General features: G+C 43.2%; 6 protein-coding genes across 7 annotated transcripts; 3 read left to right on the top strand and 3 right to left on the bottom strand.

Moving 5' to 3' along the window:
- Nucleotides 1-1,748: 1,748 nt before the first annotated feature.
- LOC135486963 (UDP-glucuronosyltransferase 1A8-like) lies at nucleotides 1,749-3,895 on the top strand. The gene has a single exon (XM_064770180.1). It carries the CDS (start codon nucleotides 1,980-1,982, stop codon nucleotides 3,549-3,551), a length of 1,572 nt encoding a protein of 523 aa, XP_064626250.1. The 5' UTR covers nucleotides 1,749-1,979; the 3' UTR covers nucleotides 3,552-3,895.
- Nucleotides 3,896-3,910: 15 nt separating this feature from the next.
- On the bottom strand, nucleotides 3,911-7,159 carry LOC135486971 (juvenile hormone acid O-methyltransferase-like). The gene is made up of 4 exons (XM_064770194.1): nucleotides 6,386-7,159; nucleotides 5,492-5,791; nucleotides 4,845-5,013; nucleotides 3,911-4,354 (listed from the first exon to the last, which is right to left on the bottom strand). The coding sequence occupies exons 1-4, from the start codon at nucleotides 6,575-6,577 to the stop codon at nucleotides 4,062-4,064; spliced, it is 954 nt and encodes a 317-aa protein (XP_064626264.1). The 5' UTR covers nucleotides 6,578-7,159; the 3' UTR covers nucleotides 3,911-4,061.
- A 2,816-nt stretch (nucleotides 7,160-9,975) lies between these two features.
- LOC135486933 (uncharacterized) lies at nucleotides 9,976-14,379 on the top strand. Its single transcript, XM_064770117.1, has 5 exons — nucleotides 9,976-10,257; nucleotides 10,589-10,768; nucleotides 10,998-11,116; nucleotides 11,356-11,438; nucleotides 11,944-14,379. The coding sequence occupies exons 1-5, from the start codon at nucleotides 10,229-10,231 to the stop codon at nucleotides 13,888-13,890; spliced, it is 2,358 nt and encodes a 785-aa protein (XP_064626187.1). The 5' UTR covers nucleotides 9,976-10,228; the 3' UTR covers nucleotides 13,891-14,379.
- On the bottom strand, nucleotides 14,380-17,057 carry LOC135486949 (5-demethoxyubiquinone hydroxylase, mitochondrial-like). 2 transcript variants are annotated; one of them, XM_064770161.1, is made up of 7 exons: nucleotides 16,950-17,057; nucleotides 16,479-16,687; nucleotides 16,115-16,229; nucleotides 15,836-15,920; nucleotides 15,642-15,696; nucleotides 15,328-15,396; nucleotides 14,380-15,059 (listed from the first exon to the last, which is right to left on the bottom strand). In XM_064770161.1, exons 2-7 carry the CDS (start codon nucleotides 16,662-16,664, stop codon nucleotides 14,982-14,984), a joined length of 588 nt encoding a protein of 195 aa, XP_064626231.1. In that variant the 5' UTR covers nucleotides 16,665-16,687; nucleotides 16,950-17,057; the 3' UTR covers nucleotides 14,380-14,981. The 2 variants fall into 2 exon arrangements, with proteins under 2 accessions (XP_064626231.1, XP_064626239.1); XM_064770169.1 differs by lacking the exon at nucleotides 16,950-17,057 and adding an exon at nucleotides 16,740-16,804 and having other exon boundaries at nucleotides 16,479-16,641.
- Nucleotides 17,058-17,739: 682 nt separating this feature from the next.
- On the top strand, nucleotides 17,740-20,919 carry LOC135486941 (MIF4G domain-containing protein-like). Its single transcript, XM_064770148.1, has 5 exons — nucleotides 17,740-17,763; nucleotides 18,435-18,527; nucleotides 18,807-18,925; nucleotides 19,280-19,543; nucleotides 19,980-20,919. Exons 2-5 carry the CDS (start codon nucleotides 18,443-18,445, stop codon nucleotides 20,193-20,195), a joined length of 684 nt encoding a protein of 227 aa, XP_064626218.1. The 5' UTR covers nucleotides 17,740-17,763; nucleotides 18,435-18,442; the 3' UTR covers nucleotides 20,196-20,919.
- A 262-nt stretch (nucleotides 20,920-21,181) lies between these two features.
- On the bottom strand, nucleotides 21,182-25,522 carry LOC135486939 (alpha-amylase-like). Its single transcript, XM_064770132.1, has 6 exons — nucleotides 25,346-25,522; nucleotides 24,908-25,077; nucleotides 23,435-24,645; nucleotides 22,639-22,809; nucleotides 21,932-22,163; nucleotides 21,182-21,492 (listed from the first exon to the last, which is right to left on the bottom strand). The coding sequence occupies exons 1-6, from the start codon at nucleotides 25,520-25,522 to the stop codon at nucleotides 21,243-21,245; spliced, it is 2,211 nt and encodes a 736-aa protein (XP_064626202.1). The 3' UTR covers nucleotides 21,182-21,242.

Below are 25,522 nucleotides of genomic sequence, written 5' to 3'. Positions count from 1 at the left end.
GCCTATTTCCAAAAGACAAGAGAACATCGCTTTCAACGAAAAAGCTAAAGGCCATCCAATCGATCGGTGTATGGCCAAATGCACAAACAAAACGACGACGACACGACCATAAAAGAACATCCATTTGGCATCTTGTTGTTGTTCTTTTCCGGCGGCCATTTTGTTTCGTAGTCGTCTGCTGTGCCTGATCATAACAACAATATTCCGAGATTGAGGATGGCGACTGTCAACGGAGTTGCGATCAGTCCGACGTTGAAAAATATATAAGTAGGCTTTTCCATCCACTTTGGATTCATACTGCAGCGTTCTCTATCGGGAAGGTTAGTATCTGTCAGCATGCGGTGAGCAAAAAATTAGAAGAGTGACCGAGTTTCTTTTCCGGGTGCACAAGTCAAAGACTCGGCTCGGAGCGGCCAAGCCACAGCTATAAACCTATCAACAGTCATGAAAATTACGCCAAAAAATGTTGATACCGCCGATACGAACGCAAAGTTGTAGTACTCCTTGCAGAAAAGAGAGCCGAATGTTTCACGCAACGGTACAAAATGGCCAATAGTCGTTGCACGCCTTGCGTTACGACAAAACCAGTGTTGCAAACGGCCAAATATCTTAGGTAAACCCACAGCGAAGATTTGGAGTAGTTCGGCCTCTGCATGACGGCGAGTGACAGTATGTTGCCGATGAAACCAAGAGAAATTATTATTGGTGGAATATACTTCGCAGTCACTGTGTAAACATCAGCAACCAAACTATTTGAAAGTATATTCAGGCTGTATTGCGTTTGATACTCCATGACAAGTTGCTGGTGTATGTAAGTAGGATATTGGTAGCGACCCGCGGACAGGCGTGCGACAAGGTATTCTTCTGAGAATCAAAACCGCTTGGTACATGTCCTGGTAAACATTACTACGGCTTGGCCTCGGACTCGGGGGAAAAATAACTGCTGGCGATAAGCAGGTTTCGCCTACGAATGACAAAGTACAAAGGTTTGTGGTGTCATCTAGTCCTGTGCTAAATTATTGAAGCGACACTGGTATATCATCCTTACTTACTTGTACATTGTACTTACTTGTACATTGTACGAGGAATTGGGGAACTTAAAAAAAATCATCGATAAAAATCATCGACTTCCTCCGTACTTCGTTGTCCGTAGCTCTCCGTTGCTTCTGTCTATCATTGCCAGTCTGATGAACAAAATTAATTTATGACCCCCTACCAATGGCTCCAAATCACGTCAACATGATCACATTTGGGCGCTCTCCTGTAAAAAATCAAATCGTCACAGCCAACACTGTCGCAATAATCAAGCCGCGGGTATCAAGGTTTTTTATTGTTCATCATTATCGTATAGTACAGTAATTGTTGTCATGCTGGGCTAATGGTCAAAACCCAACTATCCGAATCGTTGTAGTTGTTAGTTGCCTGCATCTACGGTGAGGGGAGATCAGGCTTCAACCTGTTGTAAAGTAGTTCTAGACGTTCTGCGTATCATTCCCGAAGGCACCCCAGGCGATCCATCCCTGTCTGAAAAGGAAGTTGGCCCGTGCATGATCCTCCTGCCCTAATATCTGATCTGATAATATCTGACAGAAAGGTGTCGCATTAATAATAATTTTGCAATTTGAATGGTAGGTTTGGTGATATCCATTTGTTGGAGTTCTACATGTGCAGGCCGACTATGTATCGACAGTGTCATTTAACTGCTTATGATTGCCTGTATAGATGTGACCCAGATTTCATCAAAAGACTGTTCTCATGTCAAAGATGAACTCTCCCAAAATGTATGCATTGCATGGGAACGTCTGCACATTAACATGTTGACAGTCCGAGTGACCCAGGTCAAGCTTCCGGCGAAGGGCAAACATTTCCAATAGAGGCAACACAGTTAGGAGTCAAACCGTGAGTCCAGTTACTGCTAATTGCCACGCCTCCATCAGTAAGTTTAGTCACATTCTACGAGCAACAGTACCTGTGAGGAAATGAGAGGAATTGTAGGTCTGCTTCTTCAGTTGATCCTTTTAACTCAGAAATATGTAGATTCAGGCAAAATACTCGTCCTATCTGTGCAGTTCGGGAGTCACCTGAACGAATTTGCTGCCGTGAGTGAGGCCTTGCTGAAGATGGGACATACGGTCCATGTGGTGATGGACGAGAACCGTCCAAATCCCTCTCAATTCAAGGGCATGAACGTGGAGTTCATTCACTACCGATCGCCAGATAAGGAACTGGCATCGCAGGATGTTTTCGATGCGCAGATGGCCGATGCATTCCTGACAAAAAGAAGTGGAATGTGGACTGTCCTGACGACAATTATTCAGCCAAGATTCACGTATGATTGCAAAATGGCGCTCAACGATGCCAAAATGGTCGAAAGACTGAAGCATGAGCAATACGAACTCGTGTTGGCCGACATTGCCTTACCCTGTTACCATCTGCTGGCCCATAAGCTAGGCGTCCCAACCGTAACTCTCAGTACCACTCAACTATCCTGGTATGTCAAAACCCATCCACTCGTCAGTCCATTCGCTCCATGTCTTGTAAATAAAGATACCAACACATTCTTCAAGAGATTGAAAACCTTTTTTGAAGTGCTGATTTACGAACGGGTTATTACAAACCTGTTTGCCGATACCTCGTCATTTGTGGACTATACTCCAAAGAAACCTTATGCATCCTTGGGAGACTTGGTCATGCAGTCAAAATTGTTCCTCTACAACCGAAACGGTGTGATCGACTGTCCAACACCAGGTATGCCAAACCTTATTAAGGTTGGAGGATTAACCGCAAGACCCGCGCAGCCTTTGCAAGCAGATTACCAAACATTTGTAGAGGAAGCAAAGCATGGCGTTATAATCGTCTCCTTTGGGTCCAGTGTACCATTCCTTCCAAAGGACATGTTTCTAAAATTCATAGAAGTGTTTAATCAAATTGAACAGCGCATTATTTGGAAGACTACAAAGACATATGATGAGCAGATTCCGAAAAATGTGAAAATTGTCAAATGGTTGCCGCAGAATGACCTAATGGCACACCCAAGCATCAAGTTGTTCATAACCCACTGTGGAAACAACGGCCAACTGGAGGCCTTGTTCCATGGTGTCCCGATGCTGGGGTTCCCTATCTACGGTGACCAACCATACAATACAGAGCGAATGGTCTATAAGGGTTATGGTCTTGGCATGGATATCCATTCATTCACGACGAAAGAGCTCACAAACAACATCAAGGAAATAATCACCAATACAAAGTACACCGAAGCCATTAAAAAGGCTTCGAAGATTCAGAGGACTCTTCCGGATCCACGTGACACCAGTGCATTCTGGATAGACCACGTGATCACTCATGGCGCCGATCACTTGACAACAACGCTCAGTAGTTTGACATTTGTTCAGTACTTCATGCTCGATGTTCTTCTCTTTCTTGTTGTGGCCCCTCTCATATTGATAATGGCAGTAGTGTGTACTTTCTGTTGTGTGAAGAGAATGATGGACGGCAACACTAAGACAAAAGATCAGCCTCGGATTCGTAGGAAAAAGAAAAAAACTGAATGATGTCAACCATTGACACTAATTAATTTCATTTTGCAGCTTATCGACAAATACATCAGACAGTGCTGAAAATAAATGCTCATAAATTAACTATAGATAAACTACATGTGTATATTATGCGCATGTATTACATTAAAAAAGGTAAAGCTATATACAGCTTATGCTACTTCACCACGTAGTCCCATCGTACCTTTATTACTAGGCCTTGGTTGAACACGTCACATTAGCAGAGCATGAGAGTCTCCCACACCGCACAAACTTCAGCCAGAGATGAAATTTCTGAGGGGTTTGTTAGCAGGACCTACGAAGCGAACAACCCCCAGTTTCCTCACGATTATCTGTATTGGTCGTCTGAAGCCTTCAGTGTACGTTTTCTGCGCCGAACAAGCATGGTCTTACGACTGACCAAAATAAATTGTGTACGGACAAAGCTTGATTGATGCCAAATTATTGCTGGAAGAAGTTGCGAAAGAAGTCGATGCATCATCTTCATCATCATCATCGTGCAGAACATCAGCAATCAAAACCACGACAACAATTCATACATGTCGGTCCAAAATTTAAAAAAAAAGTTTTTCTCTTAGATTGAGAAGTAGATGGCTGCTCTTCTTTCCTATCATTGTTCATAGCTGCGGTTTCCATCTCCTTCACACAGTGAACCAGCAATAATGTTGGTGTCCATATTGTCCGTTTGTCCACTGTCTTGGGGCAGAAGGTCATGTATAATTCTAATACATCGTCCATGAATTCCTGTCGGTTATCTTCAGGGATTGCTCTCACGTGAGGTAGAAGGATCTCAAGCATACCTGAAGCATAATCGAAGCAGTTCATCAGCTTGGTAAACTATAATATTCAAAGAGTCATCGTGTCACCAACCAGTTGGTTGGAAGTTGATTTTATTAGATTGGCGCATTGTAGTCTACCGGTAGTCACCTCAAAACTGTGGGACGACTCATCTGATCCTTGAAACAAACCCGTACACACGGGTCGGGGAAGGTCAAGCAACACACTCGTCCATTTGGCATTCGTGTTGTTGCGCATCATACGATTCATACTCCGGCGCAGTGATAGTATTGTAGTAAGGTGGTATGCTTGAATATTCCGTCTGATTTGGAGAATGCATCCGATTCTGTTTTTTCACTCTCACGACTATCGATAGGTAGAGTGTATTGAACACACATTGTAGGTTAGAGTCATGTACATATGTTATGCGATGATGGTTGCAGCGCTGCGCTAATTAACACTGAATCTTGAGAAATAACCCTAAAACGACGAGATCCTTGACAAATGGCTTACCTCGACATCTATCATCTGAATCCGGAACGTATTCATACTCCTTCGTCTTTGCCGACAGAATAGTGAAACCAGCATCTTTCACCACGTTGCTGTAACCGCTCACTGGATCCGGTATCCTCCAGCGTATCAGGCCGTTCTTCGAAGTATTCCATTGCATCGCGGAAAAGTTCTGAAAGAAAGTACATAAAAATAGTATGTAAAGTGTGAAAGAAGCACTACCCAAACAAAGCAGGAAACTTTTGTATTAGAATATTTACGACCATGAAAGATCGATAAATTACTACAAGAAACGTTTTAAGAATTTATTACTGCATGTATAGATGTACACAGAGTCTTTCAAATGTACGAGAGTAAAGTGTCTTCGCTCTTACTAACTTATTACTAATACTTCCCACCTACATTAAATAGTGTATTTCTACTGAAGACGAAGTGATGATTACACCCCAGTATAGAGCAGCGAGATAAATTTCTGCTTTCTAAAAGGAAAACTATGAAAATTTATATTTAATAAAAAATGTGTAGGCCTATACATGTATTTTGGCATTTCACTTTGAATCAAATTTGAAGAGAGAAAAATCCCTCGCAAAAATCAGCTCGGTTTAAACTGGCGTGCTTTAATATATCGAAATGATGCTTTTTACATGTACCTCAAGATAATGTTTCCATCTTGGATGCTCCTTGAGCTCCTTCATGAGTCTCAGGAAAGCTGCGGAAGGCTTGACGCCAAGCACTATCAGCGCCTCTCCTCCCGGTCTAGTCAGGCTGTAGATGTTCCTCAGGGCAGCTAGCTGGTCTTCCACCCACTGCATGCAGAGGAAGGAGAAGACGAAATCAAAGTTATTCCTCCAGGAATCCTGCGTCAGTTCGTTGTTTTGGATGTCCATCACGAAGAAGTCGATCCTGTCTGTGGAGTTTTGGTCCTTGGCGTACTGGACCATTGATGGGAGCTGAAATGTCATTTCACAAGTTCACATCTAGAACTTCAAAATACAGCACCACAAAAATCATAACATGCGGTAATGGCGAGTATTATGTCTGTTGGCTTCAGTAGCGCATTCTATAAACTCGCCGACTTCAGTGAAAACGCTTGCCCGATGATACTGACCAATATTGCTTCACCTTATGTGTCATATTTTTGGTTTGGCGATACTCAAAGAACTGAAAGGTGAAGCAACACTGTGATGTGGTGAGTTTCCAGATCAATAGGACCAGTGGTCGTGGTCTCCCTGTCATGAAATTGGTAGTCAGTTCGAGTTTCCACTTTTAAGACACGAAAGTGTCAAAACGGGACCATTGATCACACACACGCACACGTAAAAAGGCTATAGCTTCAGTCTTTCTATACTCATCAGTCACTTCCTCCATTCACTTTTTTTCCGAACCTAGTTAAGATAGTTAACCACATGTACATGTAAGTTGATAATACGTTTTTAGTAACAACAACAATATAGGTCTATATAGCATTAAAAATAATCACTATACAAAACATAAAGCTGATAAACTCACCATATCTAAATTCTTATTAAATTCAATCAACTTACCTTATCTACGGCTACGACTTTAGCCTTAGGGAACCTCTCCGCCAAAAGATGGGTCACCTCCCCTGTCCCACAGCCAACATCGAGGATGTTCCTTGGCCGGTCACAGCGCGGGATGAAGCCATCCAGTGTCTCCCTCGCCCACTTCCGAGATCCAAGGTTATACCGCGAGTACACGTAAGGGTCCGGGTTCATTCTGTAGTTGCAGTGATAACTAAAGACAAAACTTCCGCTTATCGTAGACCGATTTCAGTGCTCGGTGTGCGTTTCACAATGTCCCGGTTGAAGTTATTTTATTGAGAAAAGATGGATTTTCACAAAGTTCTACAAAGTCTCAAGTCTGCATCAAATGTACTTCATCCAATTAGTATACAGTCATGTTCACCGACATGTATTTCTTGGCACCGGTTTGTTTTTCATGAATTGTGACTTCATTTCCCAAAGATATTTCAGAAAACCTGCTGAGTAATGTTCGGATCGCGTCACATCCTTCAGAACCAGGGGTTTCATTAAATCACTGTTTCTATCTTTCGTTGCCTTTGACGATCGGTGTCGTAAAAAACTAACCAAAGTCCGTCAAATTGTTTGTAAATGTCTCCGGACAACCAACAGGACCTCAAACTGGCGGACAACTGGCGCTATCGCTACCTTCATTGGTTAAATACGGTGCGCTATGACGATGTATTTGTGAACGAGGTTTATGTCCGGATGACCAAGGACTATTGATCATGTGATTCAGTTCATGAGTTGCACTTTCTAGAGGCGGAGGCGCAGCGCTGTTCTACATCTACTTCAGAACAGAGCGAAAGTTTCAACGCCTGACCTTTAAGTACAATGTGCTATAAGCGTCCCAAAACGGTGCCAGTGACCAATTCGAAAATCAATCCGGCCAGAAATTGAACTACATGTATTCCTTTCAGACTTCTGTAACTAATGATGTGAAGATGTTTTGTAAATAACAAACCTCCTGGCTCTCCTCCGGTGACCCACTGTGCACCATCGGGCGGGTTGCACTACAGCGGCCCAACCTCTTATCCGGGTGCATCGAATTCCGTTGACCAATCACACCATCGAGGCTGATAAACCCCGACTGAAGACTCCAATCAAACGGCACTTTAAGGCTTGTATACACTGCCAATGAAATTCCAAGTGGTTATTTATGAATCAATTCTTCTTACAGGGGAGGTGGTTTTAGGGCCGCATCGGAATGCACGGTTGCGAATTTGAATGTGGTGACATTTGGATAACCTCAAAGTGGATGAATTATTAGGTACTCTTGTCTCGTCAAACAAAACATGGAGTACCTCCGAGAGTTTTTGCGATCTTATATCCAGAGCGTAAGTAAAATTCCGACTAGTCTTATAGCGCAAAGGTGAAATTATAGGAGAGATCAATTAGAGCTTTCAGTGCAAAAAATCTATTTAGTTCAAGAGGTCGCTGGATCTGAAGTCATTCCTGTTACGGTTTTGTGGATCGTGCCCTCAACTCGCAGTCTTAACCTCTCTAAAGAGTTTTCGCAAAACCCCGAAACGCGCCAACCAACGGGAACGCCTACACATTGTTCGATGTCGAAACATAATAATGTGCCGTATGCGTTGGAACTAGCGGGGCTTTGCGAAAACTCTCTAGTGCCGTTGAACCGCAAACCCCCGTCGAAGGGCGCCGACCAAAAGTACATTTCTTCGTATTTGGCCTGTTATACAAATGGCTTCCAATAGCTCAAGTATCTCACAATTTCCTCTGGAAAGTTTGTCGATTCCTTCAGCGGCTATTTGAAGAGTCGGAAAAACACTTAATGTTTGTGTTTGCCGTTGTTGAGACACTGTCGTTTACAGCTGTCAAGTATGTTTTAACGGTGCTTCTGGGAAAAGTTTGCCATAATGAGAACATTTTCGACACCTTCATTGCGCGCCTGACCGCAACTTCAGGCCATTAAGGCTAAGATTTCGAGAAGTATGACATACATCAGCCAGGTTCCATTTGCGAAAAAGCCGATCGACATACTCGAGGCCGGACGACCAGTGCTGGTACAACAAAGTCACGTCCTTTAGTTTTAGAGCTTCATGTACATGTATAGTACACAATTAATGCTTAAAATAGATGATATGCCATCCTGAGATTCAGAATTTTTCACTCCGGCCAACGTCCCAACATATCAAGAGGGCGGAGTTAATTAAAAAATACCTGGTTATACGAGGATGCATGCCGATTTATCAGCAGTGTACGTGCGACAATCCAAAAGTATTTGTCTTAAAGAGGACGCCAAAGATACCGACAAATAATGCCGATAAGTCAACATGACGAGGATGGTGACCTGCCAAATGTCAAAACATTAACGGAAAGATCTCCCATGACCTGACGACCAGGCATGCCAGGGGTGAGTTCGTTCGGTCCACACTTTAGACAAAACCTGCCCTGAAGTGGTAGCCACCTCTGCCATGGGTTGATTGGCACAATAGGTGACCACTGAGTTATTTGAGTGTGTATAAACATGCTCTCTTCAGCAGCAAATGTTTAATCAATAATAGGTGTCAGAATTGCTCTCAAAAGTGCTATGAGAACATTAATTTAATATGCCCATTTTTACAAGCCACAATAGAAATGGCAGCTCTTCTTGTAAAAGGCAGTTACTTGGGGCTGATCGCGTGAGGGTGTCCCTGGATTTTTTCACTCCGTGTCTGGTACTTGTGAAGTCTATAACTTTGTTCTGCTGTCACAGCCAACGGGGATAAGTGTATGTGATGACTGTGAAGTACCTCAACAGTGTTGTCTCCCGCCCACGTTGAAGAAGCATGTTACAAGGCGATCATCCTAGCTATAGGGAGATCCTGGGGTTCCGAGTGCTCGATCCCTACGTCCGCACTCAAAAGAACCCGCTGATGATGTCCTCAGATGGGATGCAACGAGAAAAACTTCGGTGGAAGAATTGTTTTAAAAAGAACGGCCTCTCCTCATTTCTTACAATGTAAAGGCGGTCCATGCCGTAATTTATTGCGATGGCATCTGATATTTAATGTGCAGGAGATAATGTAGATCTGCATGCCTATCCAGAACCGCAGTGAACTTCATCAGTGGCAAGCTGGCATCAACTTGAAGTACTCGTCCTTATTGGCTGCCCCAGTTGGCGGCCAATCAATATCCAGTGGCAAAACTTGCGGGCTTGAGGTCGTCTTATGGGCAAGTTTTTTAACCAACAAGCCAGGCCCTACTTGATGTCAATTTCGACTTACATGATGTATGGGCTCTAAACTTTGTTGAGACTGGACTTCAAACTAATTAAGAGACTTACATCGCATTGCTTATTAGATTCTTGTTTAGCGAATTCCTCGATATGTAAATATATTTAGCGAATACCGACAAGAAGTAGGCTTTTTCTGGGACTCCATTTGTATGAATGGCCCGTCGATAGTGTTCACGGATAAGGTTAAACACACATGAAAGCCATTAAAGGCCAAACATCTATCACGAGACATAGACTTCTGAACAATTGTCGATATTGACATGTTATAAACTGGAAGAATTGATGATATAAACATCCTGTCAAAACGCACGCGACCGTGAAACATCTATGTGGTAGAGTTCAATGTGCAGGCCTAGGCATAGGCCTAGGCCTATGAAAAGTGGTCGATAATTATTATTTGATAGCAGAACGATATATCAGAGTCACGAACAAGTGTGTAACACAATATGTGATCACAGATCGAGGGCTAATAGCAAGGACGGTCACGCAAAGTGAGAAGATGCCATAATCTACGGACATCAGACGCAGCCGTATACATAGTTCCAGTTCAAGAACCCATCGACTGGTTCACTTTCATATGTAACATTCGCAAACACACTGGCATCATGGCGGAAAGGACTCTGCCGGACCAGAGGTAAGTGTAAACATGTAGTTTGAGACTCTCTCTATATGCCCTTTGAAGACAGCATCGCCACCCCGCCACTTTACATTTCAAGTGTAAGTAACCATCACCCCAGGGGCATACTGGATACCGGTAATAAAAGTGGCCGGCACAGGCTGAACTCTACCGATCATTTTCATCCTCATAGGCCTACAGTTCTATATCTATCGTTAATATATAACATACGACAATCTTTGCAACATTGCTGTAGTTGTTAAAGTTGTAAAAGATATTCACAAGTCGCTGACCACATGCACATTTGATACTGATCAATGATTATAAACATACAACTTTGCCATTTTAGGAGTGCTTCGTCGGAGATGGCGAACAAAGTCCACATTGAGATCTTCACAAAACTCCTGAAAGATGTCACAGATGCGGATCTCCGAGTGATGAAGGAGTACCTCACGACGGCTGAACTTCTGTCGCGGAGAGAGGTTGATGAGGCCGTCGACATGGCGAGGCTGTGGGATACAATGAACAGGTATAGGCTTAGATCGGGTTACCGAAGGAGAACCATAGATTTATGATTCAAGACGAAATGACGCAGTATAGTTCGCCAGCCTTGGTTCGCCAGGACTGGAAGGCCTCGATGGAATATGATACTGACATATTGGACCAGCTACATGTCGTTCAGTTCAGTTCCGAGACAGGAATTTAGCACACCGGTAGTTAATGATAAAATCAAGAAGATAACTCCTTACATTTTTCAGATGCGGCGTTATAAGCAAGATGAACTACACCAAGCTAAAGAAAATGCTGGATGACCTTCGGCTGAACTTCTTGGAGCAATACATAACAGAACAAGAAGAAAGATTTGAGAAGAACTGTGGTAAGTAATCTCGCAACAGAATAAACGCCATGCCTCGTATTGGGAGATGCACCGCTATACGGCCCAAATAATGAAATTAAATCTAAAGATCTCCCATTATTCACGCGAAAGGATGTTATTCGTCTTCAGCGAAATTTTACTGAAACATTATGTATCACTATCGATTATTTTAAATCCAGCAACCCAAAACTCAACTGGTCCACAGTTAATACGACATCCCACTTCTTTTTTTCTTCAAGCCGCTGGTGTGAGCGTAGAAAGGCCAACACAAGAAAGCACTCCTGACAATCTACTGCGGCATTCGAGAGAAGAACACTCACAGGTATATAAAGTAATTGCATGACTGATACATGTAGTTTGCAGATTTCTTTTCATTTGATGAACATCATTTCAGGTGGACCAATTCGTACAAATAATTTCGTAAAACGAGGTTTACATCGATCACACTGTGAACTCCGCCAATAGAATATACAATTGCGATGTACCATTGCAAATATCCCAGGTGATGACTCCATTTTGCCAATCTGAACACTAGAACTGTTTCAAACACCAAAAATCGGAAAAGTTATTGTTCGGAGGCCATGCAGACCAAAGGTGACATTACCCTCTGATAGTAGTTTTACCATTTTGTGGATTTTGGTTAGTTCTGGTGTTACCGAGATTGGCAAAATGGAGTCACGATAGATCACCATAATCATCCACCAGGGGCACTAAACAGCCCCGAGCACAATGTTATACCCACAGTACGCGCCACTGAGGAAACTCCTTTGACAACACCTTTTAGCAGGAACATGTAATCAAATAGAATTTCTCAAATCTTTTTCCAGAACCCGCCTGGACCAGATAAATGCTGCACCCTCTGTTACTACCGAGAGAAAAAGGAGACCGCTGGACACCGGGAATGTTCCGACTGTGATCGCCTCGCCCTGTGCCTTGACTGCGGCGATGCCCACGAAGAGAAGTTTCAGCACTGTGTCGTTCCACTGGGATCAGGGAAGGAACTGTGTCTAAAACACGCCGACGAACCGAGGCTGTTGAAACATCGCTGCGTTGACTGCAGGGAGTTTATCTGCGACGTTTGTTTGGTTATAGGCCATGATGACCACAGTACCTTCAAACTAAGCGCGGCGGGAAAATATGCTTTGGTGAATACGCCAAAAGCAGCTGAGCAGATGAAGCTTTTGTTTGCCGCGTTGTCGCCTGATTTTCAGGCCATTGCATCTGAAGCCAGCGAAATACTCCAGGAGGTCACCGGAATGGGCACTGAGCTGATTCAGGAGATACTTCTGCTGTACAATGAGCAAATGAAGTCTGCCTCAAGACAGAGGGATAGGCTCGTCAATGATATACTGGCGGACACTGACTGTATGGATATAGCTGCTAGCCTGTACTCGCAGAATAGCCAGCAGGAAATACAGTCACGTTCTTCCCAAGTCATAAAGCTACTTAAAGAGAAACGCGACAGGTTCCCTCTTCATGTTGACTTCACCAAACCAGAAGATATTTCGATGGGGCGCTTGTGCCAAGAGTCATTTCACGCAAAGCTTCCCTGCGAAGAATACGAGTCGTCAGGGTCATTCGCGCCCCGAAAGGAAGCCGGGCCAATTGATGCAAAGGTAAAAAAGAAACGTTTGAAGGAGGAGTACGGGATATGCGAGACACCAGTCGCCCACGCAGAATCCCCCAATAGTCCCCCAACCTACGAAGAGCTTGTATCACAAGGAGAGAGACCACTACATGCCATCAGAAGGAGTAACAGTAAAACAGAATCCGACGCGATAAGAGTCCGACCTAAACGCCATTCGTCAACTAAAGTAAGGGGGATTCCCTCCATGAACCTCTACCGCGGCATCAATGGTTACGAGTTGGAGGACTGTGGCAGTACTTCCTGGGATTTCCTTCCCAACTTTCGGTTCGTTTTCTGCCTGGGCTTGCTAAGTGACACCAGGCAAGCTTTTCTGACTAGCAAGAGTGTCAACCCCCTACAAGATCTAGCCGACTCGATCATCATCTTCAACTCGGATGGATCATCTCAAAACGTGATCACGGAAAACGTGAAAAATTCTAGGGGAATGATAATAAACGAAGAAGGGGAAATCGTCCTCCTTCAAACCGATCCACCATGCATCAGAACCTTGCTCGGGCCCGAAGGAGAAGAAGGACAAAGTGTCATGGCGATTCCTCATCTGGAAAATCCCACGAGCATTGACGTAGATGAGCAAGACAACTATTACATCATGCATGGACTCGCCGCTGCAAAGCTTGCGGTGCTGGACGACTCCGGAACCCTTGTTACATCTCTACCCATGGGCGACCACAGGTACGTGAACTACGCCGGGAACAACTTCATCTTCACGCTCTCACGAACCAGTATATCGTCTTACGAATGGCAAGGCGACAAGCTCTGCTTGAACAAGACTGGTGAACATGGCATCAAAGACTTTGAAATCTTCGGATCCTGCTGCAACGGTTTCGGCGACTTGTTCATGATTGGTGGTATGACAAATACGAAGAAGCCAAGAGAGATATGCCTGTACCAGCTACTGGAAGAGGAAGACGAATGGAAGTTACTGCGCCTTGACCATGGTCCAGCCATGAAATGCGACCAGGAGCCAAGTATTTCATACTGGAATGGCCACATTTTAATTGTCTACAGGGAGTCGGGCAAAACGTGTTGCTCGAGGAGGTTTAAGCTGAGTACAATCAGAAGGAAGAGCATTACCGTGTATGATGATGATATCGTGATACGTCCAGCCAAAGAAGCAGGTCCCTAGCAAACAAATTCGAAAAATCTAGCGACGTGATATACGGTGACAACGGCCTTTTTCGGCCAACAAAACCTGGGAAAGGGAGGAGGGCAAAAAATGGCCAATAAAAGCTGCCTCGATGCCTACAGAATACATCCAATTTGTAGATTTTGTAACTGTTCTGTAATAGGTCCGTGATAATGGATTAAAAACATTCAATAACTGTACTGATCTCAGCTGATCTGACAAATATCACCATATCAATATTTTGGGAGTTAAATGTACTCAAAATAAAAAGTTGGAGAGTTTTTTTTGTGTGTCACCTTGCTAGTTACAAGTAGTGGGCTACATGTGTGATACAAAAGTAGCACATGTAGGACTAAATACCACTGCGAGCTGAAATAAATATACCTTCCCTGTCGTCACCCCATAAATCATCTTCTGTTTGGCATATGGTAGGCCACCATATTATAGCAAAATGATAGCACCGGAGTATTAAAAACCTAACAAAACCAATGCATTTTGTTATTGTTATTTGAATGTTAATACATGTTTTAAACAAATAGAGCCAACTCATCTCCTTTTGGCACTAATGTCTGATTGCTAGTTACCAGCTTTGCCAACTGTTGCAAACTGCTATGCAAATCAGCCTTTTAGCTCTTACAAGGACAGCAGACATCTCCTTTACTGCTTTAGCTAGCATTCACATTATTCAACATTCCGCAACTGTTCATCTTATTGTCTTAACGCTCTCACGTGGTACTCAATTTGAAAGCACAGAGACAAATCATGTTGTTCTATACGCAATCAAATCGGAACACGTACTCCAGGAAAATTCATGCCGACCTGGTGAACATCAAGTCTCCTCCTTTCAAGGATTGATATACGACCAACAGTGGTAGATGGAAACTTCTGTTGCTCATAGTTTGAAACATATCATTACAAGGCACATTTGTACCTTTAGTCCAAGAAAGTCTGTTGTTGCGCGTGCATAGTTTAAAACTTAACAAAGCACATGTTTCTTCAGTCCAATAAAGTCATTATTAATGAGCTTGAGATCCTTCAGTTCACACTTTTACCGAGAACAAATTGATTCCTCCGCAATAAAGGTGCATACATCATATTCGTTCTGAAATCCAGATGGCACCATGGCAACCAACTTTAATAACTTGTGTCAGAGCTTTGTAGAAAGGTGCCTGAAATGTATACATGTAATATGTAGTTTGATTTAAGTATTTAGTTCCACATGGTTTTGTGATTTTGTATTGGAGTTATATTCAGAGAGAACAAATATAGATTCAAATGTATGCTTGATGTATCAGGCAATACAGAAATGTCTCTGCTTTTTACTATAGCCTAACGAATCTGCAAGGCTTGTATAGTGAGTAAAACATTGCATGAAAATATCTTGCTAAAAGGCACTGGCTACAAGGAAAAGAAACCGAATGTGATAAATGTGCCCACCTGTTCTGCATCATGCTCTATTCCAGTATCTAAATGTTCCAATTCCTCATCTCTGAATTGTTTTATCGTCTGCAATAAAAGAAATATATTAGCTGGATATTTCTTGGATGAAAGAAGGAAGTTACCGGGATGTAATATACAAATATTTTCTGAAGAAGGTTGGTAGACAACTCGTAGCGTCCATGCCCGAAGAGAATCAACTCAAACTTAAGTGAAAGTATGCTACTGATGACCTCATTGTCCATCATAGCAAAAAATAAAACTAAACTAAGTACTGAGTTTTTGATCACACATTTACTAAAAAATAAACTGACCTCTAACAGTTCTTTATGTCTTTCTGGATCATCCTCTACAAGTTCCCTGATTTGACTGAAAGCCAAAAAATCCGTAACTGTAAACCTGCTTTAGTCATGTTTTTCCCAGCCCCAGCTCCGAGCCTTGAAATTATCAATGTCAATTTTCAAAAGAACTCAGCTGCATCACAGATAAATGTTATAATGATACATACCTGGTATAATGATTGCCTATGACATCCTCAACAGCCACAGTACACGCCATGGCACCCTCTTTACCCAATAACGCAGTGCTGGCCCCTGAAATACAATTTCCATCATACATATACGCAAGCAATCTATTACGATCTTGGCCGACTGCAGATCATGATTAATGTCTAGTCACAATCCCAAGCCATTTGAAGTCTGTTTGGAGTAAGTACATAAGTCCAGGAAACAATATTCACACGAGATCTTCATGCAGAAAGTTCTGCACCACACAACTTTTTACCCACCCAAAGCGAAGCCAGCAATGTTCCATAGTGGCAGCATAGCAGTAGGCCTTGTTCTTGTTTGTGGAATCAACTCTTCAAATTTCTTCAGATGCACCTTTTCTTGATCCCACATTTTCTGAAAGATACATTGCAACAACGTACATGAACATCTAGTATGAAAGGCGATATGCAAGTGGTGTTTGAAAACCAGGGCTAAAAACGGACTTTCTTGAGAATCCAGCCTTAGTTGTTATGTTTGAAGTAAAATGCCGGTCTTGGGCCAAATTTCATGCTTTAAAAGACACTTTTGAATGGTATTTTAAAGAAGCTTCGGGCAGAAACAGACCCTCAGCTGAAATCACACACATTACGGCATTAAGCTCACCTGAATAACTGGCCCCACTTCAGTCTTTCCCAGGACAGCCATCTGGCCCTCATAGATTCTGTTGGCTCCAAACTCCCCAGCATGGTCCACACGGATCATCCTATCAAGCATTACCTTAGTTTTCCTCTCTCGTGCATTGGAGCTCAAGAGTCGACAGTATGATCTTGTGAATAAACAGCGAGCCATGACGATTCCAATTCAACTGAAATCTGGTAAAAATAAGAAAAAAACATCAACATGAAGTACAGAGATCATAAGAACCCAAGAAAGAAGAAGTCTGGTGGATGGATCGGATGACGTGAGCACAGGCCCTTGAGTACATGTATTAGGGGCAAGGGCCTGTGACGTGTGTTTGGTCTTTTTCATTGTTAGAATGGAGGTGCTCAACAGCTGACAGGATGTTTATCTGACCGAAGAGAAATAACTAGGAGAAATAAGACGATTGAGGTCGGTCATGTAAAAGTCACACACCAAATCATATGTGAATGATACTCCAGTAATCTGAAGTTTTGTAACCTTTCACCAGCCGTTGCGCAATTTCGTCGGCTGCTACTCAGAAGTACCAAAACTGTTAACTAATCAGAAGTGGCAACTACTGCAGCGCCATCTCCAGACAAAATGACAGAACAATTTATAGCTGTAAAACCGGACAGAAGACGTTTCGACTGCCCTCTCAATGGAGTCCTTGCGTGGTTTAAAGATGGGTCGGGGATGGAATTGGTTACACCGCATGCTCTGGAACAACCCAGAAGTATTAAGGTAGCAGGAAGGGTATGGGCGGTATCTATCCCTCACAACGATTCTAGGAAATGCAGATTAGAAATTACAGCTGTACGCGCCACGAACTATACGCCTCATCGGCTTCTAGGAGTAACTTGCTATCCCTCGCGCGTTGGTGAATATTTGCGGCAATAACCGCCCATACAGGCTTGTTGGCTGATCATTATTTGGTCCCCGGCCAATTCTGTGGTACGGCCTCGTTTTGGGATTTATCGTAAATACGTCACTGGAGCTGAAGTCTTTTAATAGATGGGGATGACCATGGAGCGGATCGAGGCTAATTCGTATTTCCCGCGAGCGATTTTAATTTTTCGCACCAGGTGCGGCTGTTTGTTGCCCAAATTTGGCATAATTTATGCTGCAGCGTCATTGCATGACTGTAGAATGTACGTGGGGATTCCCATAACCTCATTCGTATGAATAAATTATGACGCCTGCGCCTGTGCCAAATATGGGAAACAAAAATAAATCGCTGAGGGGACTTCGGTTTTTCCAGAATTTCAAGGTCACGTACTCTTTTCTGAAAATATGTGTACAAGTTATGAATGTCTCAAAATATTTTACATAAAGTGATGATCGAATTACGAGTCAATGTTTCGATTTTTATTGTGACAAAAATATCTCTTTTCTTTGGAGTTTCTCAATGTTGCTTGAACTTCCGGTTTGATTTTTGATCACCGTTTCTTCGTTTTCGCTGTTAAAAGGGATAAAAAAAGGTATATAATTTGGAGGGTGATCGTAGTCAATTTAAGCAGAGCATATGTATTTAGCCCTAGGCTATGCTATCTCACGATCTCAGTATCGATTGTGTGCTGGTTGTGTCGTATAGGCCTATTAAGCCTATATACATGCTATACCTACCCTTAAAAATAGAGTCTAAGACTAGTCTTATAGTTAAAACTTCAGACGAAAAAAGGAAAAATACTTCAAGGAAGATGGCGTAATTTGTCTCAGCCAATATACGGCTATGGTTCATTCGACTAAGTCTAGACTAGAGGCTAGAGCAACTAGACCAGTCCGCTCTCTGCTCACAGAGCCAGCTGGCTCTGCATGCCTGGTCTGTAAACTGCTTAGTCAGTTATGCGCAAACCGTACTGTAGTCTTTTCTTCTGAGATAGAAGTTCTGAAGTGTCGTATTCAATGTTTATTCAACTAATTTTAAAGCCCACATTTCAGTCTTCCCCATGGTTGAGGTTCTTGGGTGGGATCAGATAGACCTTGACGGCTATGATGTCACTGCTAGGCCCTTCATCAAGAAAGCCATTGAAAGTAAGTACATGTACCTGGTTTGATTGTCTAATTTTTGCCTTTTTCATCATTTCTCTGTGCGGGAGCAAAAAAAGCAGAAGCCACGTCACCTGCAGCAAAAGGGTTGGTTAACTGGCAATTTCACATTTGCTATGTACTACTACCCTACCAGTACAAATGTACATGCTTTCAAAGTTTAAAAGATCTGAATGAATGGGACTGTCCATATGATTTGAAGCAAAGAAAATACACTGATGTTGCTAGTCAGAAATTAGTTCCTCCAGTAATTTTATTTTTCAGAACCGAGCGCACTAGGAAGCCATGTTCTTGAAAAAGTAGCTGAAGAGGTTGTGTACAGAGCATGTCTCGGGGGTGTCTACTACAGAACGGCAGCTGGAATATGTCAAGTCATATGTCAGGCAAGTGACTGCGAAAAAAGAATGAAATAATGGTCACTGTGATTTCAGTATGAAAAGCAGTGGAGTTCAAATCTACCTCCTTTTTATATAGATATACAGGAAATCCAAAGCGTTTCTTAGAGGAATAGGTAGTAAGGGTAGGATATTCAACTAATCACTGCCCATAGCAGGTTAACTTCACTTCGAAGTGAAAGAGCACTTGTCTCTCTGCCTCATGCAAAACCACAACCCGTGATTAGTGAGATTGTCCACATTGTGATAACTTGATCAGAGCACCATTTTGCACTAACTGGGATTTAGAATTGTAAAAAGCATTATTCTTGCAAATTATCACACTTGTTTCATTCATTTTAGCGCGAATATGAAGCAGAAGAGGAATCAGCAATACCAGAATACAATTTTAGGTGCGGACTTATCGGTGCTTGTCGACGTATGTATCAAGATCATGTGACCATGAGGAATACGGGTGTGGCGCATTGGATCGCATTTGTTCGACTCATGATACGTATCAATGAAAAGGTTACCGTCAAAGGAAGGCAGATCAATGCGTTCACATTTTTAGTCTTTGACTGTCTTTGCACTTTGTGCCAGAAACCTTGTGTGGAAAATTTAGAAGAGGTACAGTACCTTTGAATTTAGCATGTCAAGATTTTTTAGTCTCTGTTGACCCCCCGCTCTCTCCCAGAAAGATGAACAAGACATTCTTCTGGCATCGACAGTTTATTTATTGGAGCACAGTAGGACCTCTCTATCAAGGTCACCTTTGGGACTGACAAGTGCTGTCAGAGAGGCGCCCTGACAACCAACTTGGGACCAAACGTAGTGACCTGAAGTTAGAGGTGTCCACTTTGGAGTTTCCACTACATGTTTACCTTAATATCAAACTCAAAATACCTTTGCTTTCAAAAGTTTGAAAAGATTATGCATAATGTAGTTCTGTGAATAGTCATTGTAGGAAAAAATAAGCAGTACATGTATTTTCCTTGGTGAAATATAGTTGAGAAAAGCTGCAATCATTTTGTGTTTAACCACTCCTGCTGTTTGTCTTTTTCAGACTGATCTGTTGTGCAGCATACTTCATGATGTTGGTCAAAATTTGTATGAAAACTCGCCAAAGAAAATGGAGGAAGTAATATCACATTGTCGAGATATGATTATCGAAAATGACACTGACCCTGATGTACGCCACATGTTGATGGAGATAGTCGAGTTAAAAGCCAGTAACTGGAAACTACCAGAGACCGTCTCACAGTTCTATTATGAGCGGTGACAGGAGGTCACGAAAAGAACTGTCCAGGGCCCACAATTACTAATGTGTTGACTTTTAACTGATCTCGGAAAGGTTTTGATAATGTAGGAGTGCAGTGAATCACAAAGGGCTGTTCAATACAGACCTTCTTTGAAATGGTGATAGTGATACCAAAATGAAAATATATTTGTCTTGTATACCGACTATTTATGACTCTTTTCTGCCTAAGAACATGAATTTTGAATATTAATGCTGGCTGATATATGAAATACATGTATATTAATTGATACAGAACTGCCAATTTGTCAGCTAAAGGAGAGATAAGCATACTGCAAACTCTGAAAAATTCAGCTGCTCTTTTTTGCTTTCACAGATATTTGTAAAAAAATGCATGGCAGCAAAAAGAAAATCTTTATTGAAATTACTATTGATACGAAAAGCCAAATTAAAAGTACACAATCGTTGCAATAACGAGACTGCAAAATGAAATGGCGGCATATATTTCTGGGTTTACAGTAGATCTGTGTTTAAAGGAGTGCATGCACAATGTGAGTCTGGTAATGATCATACATGTTATCGCATTTGAGTCTTTGTTACAGTAATTCATATGCCTTATGATTTATTTTACAATCAAACTGAGCAGCTAGGAAAACTGCATTTGTCGTACCATATGGGTATATATATATACCTATGGGTTATACTTGCTAGAAGAATATTTTTATCCTGAATAAAATGAAGTGCCTAACATGTTTAGTGATTGTGACTTTGTCCATGATCTGTTGTGACTTGCTCCGTGATCTATTTTTGTCTCGGCTGTACTTAGTCAAGTACATTGTGACCTTGTCGAAGGTGTAATTGTGACTTTGTCCAGCTGTGTGATTGTCATCCATATGTGGATCTTTGGACTTGTCAACCAGATCTCATAGCTTTGTTCTGTATCAACGATAAAGACCAAGAAAAGATCAACAAAACGAGTGAATATTTAGAAATGCCTTTTTAATGGCTCGAACTACAAGGTATTGATGGCCAGACACCAGTGATTCCATCAAAATAACTGTTGATCAAGAATCAAAAGTTATCAATGCGGCATCCGTTTTTATCAAATTCAAACACATTAATTTTGCCACAAAGTCCCATGTGATGTGATGTACTGTACGATCGACTTCCACCATGGGTCCCAGAACACGTCTGCGACTGAGCCAGCAGGCCTTCCAATCCATTCTGCTGGTGTCCGATACGCGCCTTAACCTCGAACCATCCGCCTTTGCTTCTGGAACAGTCCATGTCTACGTCCCACATCCAGTAATGAGACCCGTAACTGTAACGAAGGGAAAGGAAAATGAATATATATGATGTCACTATCCTCGTCGGGAACACTTAGAAAGCAGAGATTAGTGAGGTTTCGCAACCGCCCGGTTAGGCCCTTCGACGACGTTTATCTATTGTTCAGGTAAACTCACACAATAGATAAACGTCGTAGTAGGGCCTAAACGGGTGGTTGCGAAACCTCACTATTGTCTTGATACAGTCAACCTTTCTTTAGGAAGACAAACACTAAAGAGCCTTATACAACCCAAGACGTCCCCTGTAGGCGTAGGCGTATGCCAGCCCGGGCGCTCATCGCATCATGTCACAATGCGACGGAAATGTCTCATTCTCAATGAAAGGCGTCCTTCTAAAAACATAACAAAATAATCTACAAAGCGTGTCGCATAAGCCTTATCATTTGCAGGGGTGCGCAGTTGGGAAAAACCTACCTATTCGTCGAGACGTAAGCCGCTGACGACTGATCATTGGTGGTCCATGCCATAGGCGACCCGTCAGCCGCCTGCCACCCGCCGAACTTTCCTTGGCTAGACTGCGCGCCAAACCAGTCCAGGACGGAGTCACCGGTCGCCCACGCCTCATACTTGACAAAGTGACCATTGCCAATCTGCCGGTATCTAATCGGAATCGAACAGGCGCTTGTTTCGGCATCGCTGGTACAACCTGCAAGGGGAAACGGTATTTATCATATTATTCAATCGCCTCAAACGTCCGCCAACGCCCTGGTTATGATGTTGCCCGCCAATGGCTTCATTCAAGGCCCTCGAAGCGGCTTCAATGAAACAACTTCTTCAACCACTCTGAATCCATTAACACCCACCTTGCCATGGCCAGCCAGTGTATGTAGCCTAATCGCTTCAAACTAATCTCCTGGAAATGAAGGTTTTTCTTCAGCTTTTGAAAAAGCCTGTGAATGAGGTTTCCACAAAACCGTCCCGTGATTGTGATGGGAGTGCATGCTTCCTGCTCTCCGCTTTATCATTCGCAGGTCAATCTGCCATGTAAAGCATTGAAAGCGCTTCGAGATTCACCCAGATCAGTCAAAAAGCACCTTCACATGTAGCATTCTGACCTCTGGGGATACAGGTCCTGTACCTCTAGCAAGTGCCTTAGTTATAAGAGGAGTTGTGAAGGTTACCTGCTGCACTGACGCCTCCTCTGATGAACAAATCCTCTCCCACATTGGTTGTCTTCTTAATGAGCACTACTGTCCTCTCCCATCCGCTGGGTGTCAAAGATCCACTTCCAGTGTTTCCAGTATTTCCGTTACCAGAACTTCCCGAAGAAGAACTGCCCCCAAGTTTTTCTCCTGCAATGGGTATAACAATATGAAAGTTTTCAGCCCTCCCCCCCCCCCCCCCCACATGCCACCACCACCACCACCACCACCAGAGATGGCACGAGTCTTGTTTATAAATTAGGTGCCAGAAATGGACGACTCCTGGGGATGACTATAGTGCGGGAGAATCGGAATGTTTCCGAGAATTGTCGAGCTGATCCCCCCCCCCCCCATTTTTAGAGTTAAAATCTTGATGGAAGTTTTTAGTATACATCCTTAGATTCTGCAGATCTAGCTATCTCCGGGAAATTACGCTTTGGTCTCCTGGCATATATAGTTGAATCGGGGAGTTTCGAGTGGTCAGAGCGAGTTTTCGCAAGTCCACCAAACGCCAACGCGAACGCCTATCACATTGTTCGACATCGTAATCGGGAGTTTGAACAATGGGATAGGCGTTCGCATTGGGTGGCGCTTCGAGGGATTTTGGAAATCCCTGATATTGTCGTACGAATTCGCAGTTCCCAGGTACCCTTGCCTGACTGGTCACAGGTATTTGTTCGAGTCTAAAATGTATCGCATAGAATATATCGCATCAATCTGTGGAACAGATCCACAACACGACGAAAGCTAAAAACAGGGAAAGACAATCTCTCACCAATGTGAATTGCAACCATTGGGTCTGAATCGCCAGAATTGATGTTGAATCTAGCCTTGCCGCTGCCGTCAACGGTGATAGTCTTCCCCGAACATGTGCTTCCTTTCCTCTCGCCGGATATGACATCACAGTATTGCCCGACCGGAAGTCCCGTTGACAATGTCACATCCATGGTGCCACCATCTTCGTTATTGAAGGCAATAAAACCCCTGTTGCCTCTACCGAATGCTATTTGGTTGTTCCCGTTGTCCCACCAGTTCTCCATAGCTGTCCCAGTCACGTTGTTTCTAAAGGCAACCATGTTAAACATCTGCTGCCATCTATGTTCGCAAATCCAGCCGTTTCCGCAGGTTCCATCCGAGTTGATAGTAACGTCCTTGGTTGAGTAGTCATCATTATGTGGTGGCCCTATCCAATCATTATTATCTTTGCCTCCTTGGATGTTCCGTTGCCACATGTAACTGCTCATCAGACGAGGCTGGCCGAACGGAAATGCTAACATAAAGGCATTAGCCATCTTGTACATCCGAGCCTCGAAGAATGTGAGGATGGTATTAAGTCCACCCGCACCGTGACCTCTTTGGTTATCATGATTGTCAACAAAAACAAAAGCGTCGCCGTCTTGAAGCATACCCCAACTTGGGCCGAATGTCTTCAAGTACTTCATCTTCTGGTTGTTCTGTTTACGGATGACCTGGCCGAGAAACATGCCATACCTGAAGTCAGTGACACGCCCGCTACCGGTATAGTCAGTCCCCTTGACCGGTTCGCCACCCAGATCGATTACTTCTTGATAGAAGAATGGAGCAGAGTTACCAGGGAACCATCTGGTGTTGAGCCTGTTGACCTTGGACAATATGTTGGAGACGTCTCCTGGCCACATGTGTTTGGCAGCATCGAGCCTGAAACCGGCGACACCATAGCCAACACAACGATTCATGTAGTCAATAATTTTCCCTCTGACGTAGTCATGACCTTGGTTAAGGTCGACCAAACCAGAGAGACGACAGTTGCGGACCTGGTTAGCGTCTTGATAGCTCTCGATGTTCCAACTGCTCGTCCCGCACTCTTGTTTGGTATGGAAATCATTGTTACCGAAAGGGACCCCAGGGAAGGACTGACCACCGGCATCGAAGCCTGAGCCGCCAATTCCTTTCCCTGTACCCGATCCCGCACCGACCATGTGGTTGAAGACGCCATCGACATAAACTCTGAAACCAAAGATGACCACAAATGACGGCGGATGCGTTTTACATGTACATACTCAACAATAAGAAGTCTATTACTTCAGGGGTTCAGTAAAGGATAGATTAATTTTCCAAGATGTTTTTATTTTGTTTCCACTATCATGTTGCGAAGAGTGTAGGCCCTAATCATTATTTTGACCAGCCAGAGTTACCCATCTGATACTCGCAAGGCATCTCAAAATGGGGAGGCACTGCAGCCGTCAATGTTAAAAAGTTGAAAGCCCACCTGACGCCAACATTATTACATCTGGTAACCATATCGGCAAACTCCTCTTCATTGCCGCTCCTGCTGACCAACTTGTAGCTTACTGGCTGGTACCGCTCATACCATGGCCGTTTGACGACTGGGTTATAACTGGGCTGCCAAACTGCGATGTGCTCATTTGCAGGCGAAACCTAGCAGAAGAATCCTTAAAACATCAAAGGCTGGATAGGAATATACCATGTCTACCGTATATGCATGTAATTGGCCGCACTGGCAATTTGAATCATCGATGAACGGCATGTATAATGACAAATCAAGTCTTATACTAACACTTGAAAATTCGCATATACGAAAAAGTGGCCAAAAACTTTGACCCTTAGTCACCGGCTATGTCCCAAAAAGAAACATACAAATCGTAGCCACTGCACAACAATTTAATAATGCCAACATTTGCATTACCTGAAGGCCACAGAAGCCCCTCGGACCTAGGAAACGTTCGCATTCCAGGGCGACGTCCGTCCATTTCCACTCAAAGAGATGCACGATCACTCCGCGGCCGTTGGCGCAGTTAGGGTTCTTCTGAGCCACAGTCACCGCGAAGACCGCGGAAAGAAGCAACACTATGGACCCTCGCAT

The sequence above is a fragment of the Lineus longissimus genome, chromosome 1, assembly GCF_910592395.1.
Source record: "Lineus longissimus chromosome 1, tnLinLong1.2, whole genome shotgun sequence".
Lineage (NCBI taxonomy): Eukaryota > Metazoa > Nemertea > Pilidiophora > Heteronemertea > Lineidae > Lineus > Lineus longissimus.
This window is presented reverse-complemented; position numbering and strand designations above follow the sequence as displayed.

Bases quoted from the DNA above. Each gene is read 5' to 3' on its own strand.
- LOC135486963 (XM_064770180.1), top strand. From the start codon at position 1,980: ATGAGAGGAATTGTAGGTCTGCTTCTTCAGTTGATCCTTTTAACTCAG.
- LOC135486971 (XM_064770194.1), bottom strand. From the start codon at position 6,577: ATGAACCCGGACCCTTACGTGTACTCGCGGTATAACCTTGGATCTCGG. The intron at 5,792-6,385 runs GTAAGTTGATTG...ATGACATTTCAG, and splicing joins AAGTCGTAGCCGTAGATAAG to CTCCCATCAATGGTCCAGTA. The intron at 4,355-4,844 runs GTAAGCCATTTG...ATTATGCTTCAG, and splicing joins TTCAGATGATAGATGTCGAG to GTATGCTTGAGATCCTTCTA.
- LOC135486933 (XM_064770117.1), top strand. From the start codon at position 10,229: ATGGCGGAAAGGACTCTGCCGGACCAGAG. The intron at 10,769-10,997 runs GTATAGGCTTAG...TACATTTTTCAG, and splicing joins CTGTGGGATACAATGAACAG to ATGCGGCGTTATAAGCAAGA. The intron at 11,439-11,943 runs GTATATAAAGTA...ATCTTTTTCCAG, and splicing joins CGAGAGAAGAACACTCACAG to AACCCGCCTGGACCAGATAA.
- LOC135486949 (XM_064770161.1), bottom strand. From the start codon at position 16,664: ATGGCTCGCTGTTTATTCACAAGATCATACTGTCGACTCTTGAGCTCC. The intron at 16,230-16,478 runs GTGAGCTTAATG...TGTATCTTTCAG, and splicing joins AAGTGGGGCCAGTTATTCAG to AAAATGTGGGATCAAGAAAA. The intron at 15,397-15,641 runs GTCAGTTTATTT...CTTTTATTGCAG, and splicing joins GACATAAAGAACTGTTAGAG to ACGATAAAACAATTCAGAGA.
- LOC135486941 (XM_064770148.1), top strand. From the start codon at position 18,443: ATGGTTGAGGTTCTTGGGTGGGATCAGATAGACCTTGACGGCTATGAT. The intron at 18,528-18,806 runs GTAAGTACATGT...TTTATTTTTCAG, and splicing joins CATCAAGAAAGCCATTGAAA to AACCGAGCGCACTAGGAAGC. The intron at 19,544-19,979 runs GTACAGTACCTT...TGTCTTTTTCAG, and splicing joins GTGTGGAAAATTTAGAAGAG to ACTGATCTGTTGTGCAGCAT.
- LOC135486939 (XM_064770132.1), bottom strand. From the start codon at position 25,522: ATGCGAGGGTCCATAGTGTTGCTTCTTTCCGCGGTCTTCGCGGTGACT. The intron at 24,646-24,907 runs GTGGGCTTTCAA...CTTTGGTTTCAG, and splicing joins TGTAATAATGTTGGCGTCAG to AGTTTATGTCGATGGCGTCT. The intron at 21,493-21,931 runs GTAGGTTTTTCC...CCTTCGTTACAG, and splicing joins GCTTACGTCTCGACGAATAG to TTACGGGTCTCATTACTGGA.